This window comes from Aptenodytes forsteri, unplaced genomic scaffold, assembly GCF_000699145.1.
Source record: "Aptenodytes forsteri isolate BGI_AS27 unplaced genomic scaffold, ASM69914v1 Scaffold320, whole genome shotgun sequence".
Taxonomy (NCBI): Eukaryota; Metazoa; Chordata; class Aves; order Sphenisciformes; family Spheniscidae; genus Aptenodytes; species Aptenodytes forsteri.
Window position 1 is genome coordinate 692,242 of NW_008794890.1, and position 3,321 is coordinate 695,562.

Sequence of the window (3,321 nt, forward strand, 5' to 3'; positions counted from 1 at the left end):
TTCCTTTTTTTTTTTTTTTTTTTTAAAGCTTCACTTTCATTTTTCTGCTGGTTCCTCTTTTTAGCTGATGACAGACATTTATTTGAATTGTAACAGTATACCATGGAAACCATAAAATTTACCTTGAAGAGCTGCTAAACTTCTGCTAGAGTCCTGCAAACCTAAATGCTTTTGTTTATTTTCAGGCTAACCTGTTTGGGCGTTGATTTTCCTGCTGGTGCTTTGGCCTGGAGAGTATAACCTTGCTTATCTACATAATTTTTTTGTGTGTTGCTGACCTGTAGAAAAGTGATTTTTGTGGTACAGTAGATATTTTTGCCTTGCAGAACAAAAGCCAGGCTTCCTATTCAATAACTAGGTGCAACACATTGCCTTAAGATACCAGTCTGTAAGGGAGAGAGGAGGTTTGTGACACAAATAACAGTAAACATTTGTTCTGTAGATCCTTAAATCCATTAGCATTATGATTTTTAAGAGGAGTTTGGGTAGTGGTTATGGACCAGAGCTGCATAGTAATAGAAAATTTGGGTTTTTCTCCTCCCCAGGAAGAAGAATGCCAACACGAATATGAAGTGAACCGTTTCCTATGCTTGCCACAGCGCCTGGATGCTCATATCGGATGGTTAGAAACGGGGACTTGTCTCTCACCAAACTGCTTCCTCAGACAAGATGAAGCCAAGGAGGAGCTTTCCAACACGCTGGAGTTGCAGTGACTGCTGCCCAATTTAAAATCGATGTCAGACTGTGCCCCAGCTGCCTGGCAAGATGAAAGAAGTGGTGTTGTGGTCACCCGAGGAGGTGATGAATTGGCTAACAGAAAATGCTGTGCCGGAGTATTGTGAGCCATTGAAGAGCTTCACCGGGCAGGATTTGATCAACCTCACGGAGGAGGATTTTAAGAAGACGCCTCTATCCCGGGTGTCTTCTGACAGCGGACAGCGGCTATTGCACATGATTGAAACTTTAAAAATGGCTCACCACATTGAGGCTCACAAAAACGGGCACATCAACGGGCACATCCGTGTCAGTGTGAGCAACACCACACGTGAGAATGGCTTTAGCAGTAAAATGAAGCTGAACGGGATGCCAAATGGCTATAAGAAGGAGATGATAAAGATCCCCATGCCAGAGCCAGAGCGCTCACAGTATCCTATGGAATGGGGCAAGACTTTCCTGGCTTTTATTTATGCACTTTTTTGTTTCATCTTTACCACAGTGACTATCTCAGTCGTTCACGAACGAGTGCCTCCCAAGGAGGTGCAGCCTCCCCTACCAGATGCATTTTTTGATCGCTTTGATCGGGTGCAATGGGCTTTTTCTATTTGTGAAATCAACGGCATGATCCTTGTAGGACTGTGGTTTGTTCAGTGGCTGCTCTTAAAATACAAGTAAGTAAAACCTTTTGAAAACCAAGTGCTAGGGTATACTTCTGACAGCTTTTGGAGGTCAGATACTGGCTTACATCCAAATAAATGAAGATTCTTGTGACCTTTCTGATTTTGGTTTCCCAAACTGAAGTAGATATCATGCCATAGGCAAACTGCAGTTTGTGTGGGCTGCTTGTGCAAAAGGGAGAAGTTCAGTCCAACTGCTACCTAAGAAACTAAGAAAAGCCCTGGTCTTGTTTGCCTGCACAATTAACTTGAACCCTTTTCATGTGTAAAAAGCCATGAATTGGATGTAATGATGTTCTTAACTCAGTTGACTGTCCTGTCTGTTTAGAGGGAGCACAGCTCACACTGTTGTGAAGACAGCTGCGAACCAACGTGGGATTGATTTAGTGTCTCTGTAGTTTGCCTGATTTAAAGACCTACCCTAAGATTATGATACTCTTGGACAAAACCAACAGGCAGTGGTTTAGTCTGTGCACCTAAACAGTGCTGCGTGAAAAAGTGTTGAAGTACGTTTTCTGCTTGACATGAGATGAGACAGGTGTCAAACACAAAGTATGTCAAAAGCTAATCATAAAATACGCAAAAGCATAGATATGCAATGAATTTGCAAGGTCTTAGTGGTTGTCTGCCTCCTTGCTCATATTGGTCAGAATTGTAAGGGTGAGTTTGCCTGCCAATGGAAGTAACCTACCGCTTACCCTCTACAGAGTGTGTGCTCATGCTTAATTTAGGGTATTTATACTGCTGTAAATCCACACCTTGGGCTGCCTTACCATGAGTGTCTGGTAAACCCTTGTGCTGCCATGGCTGTGAATGCAGTGTTCAAAGTCAAGTGGCTTTAAGCAGTATGAGGTGGCATATCACCTTTCCTTTCAAAAACCAGGCACAAGCATGTCCCCACAGCTGCCCAAAGAGGGTCTCCTCCTCTGCTAATACAACATCTCATTCTTTACCTGCTCACTGACTCTTTTTTGTGACTCCTATGTAGGAAACTGAGGAAGGAACGTAATTTGGGCCCCACCATGTGAAATATAAGATCCTTCAGTTCACAGGACTTTGTAATGACCTTAGAATTACAGATTTCCCTTATTAAAAGAAAGAAAACCAGAGGCCAATGGATCACTCACCCTTATAATGGAGAAAAACATTAAAACTTAAATGTAAGCATGTGGTTCACCAGCTTCATAAGGTACAGGCAGCTTGAAAAGAGAGAATTGCTAAGCTGGGGCAGGATACCCTTGTGCAACACAGCTGTGGATTTTCATAGGAATGTGACAAATGTTTAAGTAATCCACAAGACTGAGATGATGGTTTATTCATATTTTCTGCTGCTTTATGCTACTTAATGTATTTTATCAGGTGAAATTTTAAAACTGTTGTACATTTTTACAGAAAACTGGAAGTGCCTTTTTTTGTTTTGTTTTTTTGTTTTTTTGTTCTTTTTGTTAAATGTGCACGTATGTACTTGAGGAAGGATTTACCCTGGCTTGGCCTCTTGTTTTGTTTATGGCTGTAAGCTTCAGTATCACTCTTATGTTAGTAGCTGCAGTGCTAACTCCTCTCCCCACTGCTCCAGTTGCCTATGGTGAACGTGGGGGACTATTAACTTTCTTGGGGTCTCTGAGCATAAATATTGTTCAAAACCAAGGGAAGCACCTGGAGAAGGTGACATGGGATTGCTCTCAAGAATGGGGTGTCAGGTTAATAGGGCTATATGAGGGATCAAACACCCTGTGATGGAGCTGAGCAGAGTCTTTAGATTAAGAACAGCAGAATCCATAAGGACCCTGGAGATTTCGTAGCAGTGAGACATGGGTTGACTTGATGATAAAGTATGTTGGTATCATTGATAGATGTGAAGATTTCCCACCCTTCCCCCCACCCCAAAAAAACCCCCCCCCCCCCCCCCCCCCCCCCCCCCCCCCCC

General features: G+C 42.8%; 1 protein-coding gene across 1 annotated transcript in view; it reads left to right on the top strand.

Moving 5' to 3' along the window:
* SGMS1 (sphingomyelin synthase 1) overlaps positions 1 to 3,321 on the top strand; it is a 73,769-nt gene that overhangs the window by 57,944 nt on the left and 12,504 nt on the right. Inside the window, exon 4 of the mRNA XM_009275070.2 lies at positions 546 to 1,388. Coding sequence (XP_009273345.1) covers positions 766 to 1,388 — 623 coding nt within the window. The 5' untranslated portion in view covers positions 546 to 765. The remainder of the gene's footprint in view (positions 1 to 545; positions 1,389 to 3,321) is intronic.